General features: G+C 56.6%; 1 protein-coding gene across 1 annotated transcript in view; it reads left to right on the top strand.

The window, feature by feature from the left end:
* LOC117151249 (protein dachsous-like) overlaps positions 1 to 320 on the top strand; it is a 957-nt gene that overhangs the window by 194 nt on the left and 443 nt on the right. The window contains exon 2 of the mRNA XM_033318869.1: positions 1 to 318. This exon is cut by the window's left edge and continues 108 nt beyond it. Within this exon, the coding sequence (XP_033174760.1) occupies positions 1 to 318 (318 nt within the window). The remainder of the gene's footprint in view (positions 319 to 320) is intronic.

Here is a 320-nt window from a genome sequence, read left to right as displayed (position 1 = left end):
CACACGGTCCGAACTCGTAAGATACTTGGAGGTTTCGGAGAACGCTCGACCAGGTACCAGGGTGGGTTTCATCGATGCCGACAGTCCACCGTACTTGATCGTGTCGGTTTCCGGGTCCGCGGTCGATTCGGACTTGATAGTGGATCACGCGACGGGCGAGATAAGGACAAAAGTGCCGTTGGATCGCGAAACCAGACCGTCCTACAGCTTGGTCGCTCTGCCGCAAAACATTCAAGTGGTGGTGAAGGTCCTCGACGAGAACGACAATGCGCCGACCTTTCCCGTCGATCACGTGGACGTCGAGTTTCCGGAGAATTCGC

This window comes from Bombus impatiens, unplaced genomic scaffold (genome assembly GCF_000188095.3).
Source record: "Bombus impatiens unplaced genomic scaffold, BIMP_2.2 scf_0129, whole genome shotgun sequence".
Classification (NCBI taxonomy): Eukaryota; Metazoa; Arthropoda; class Insecta; order Hymenoptera; family Apidae; genus Bombus; species Bombus impatiens.
This window is presented reverse-complemented; position numbering and strand designations above follow the sequence as displayed.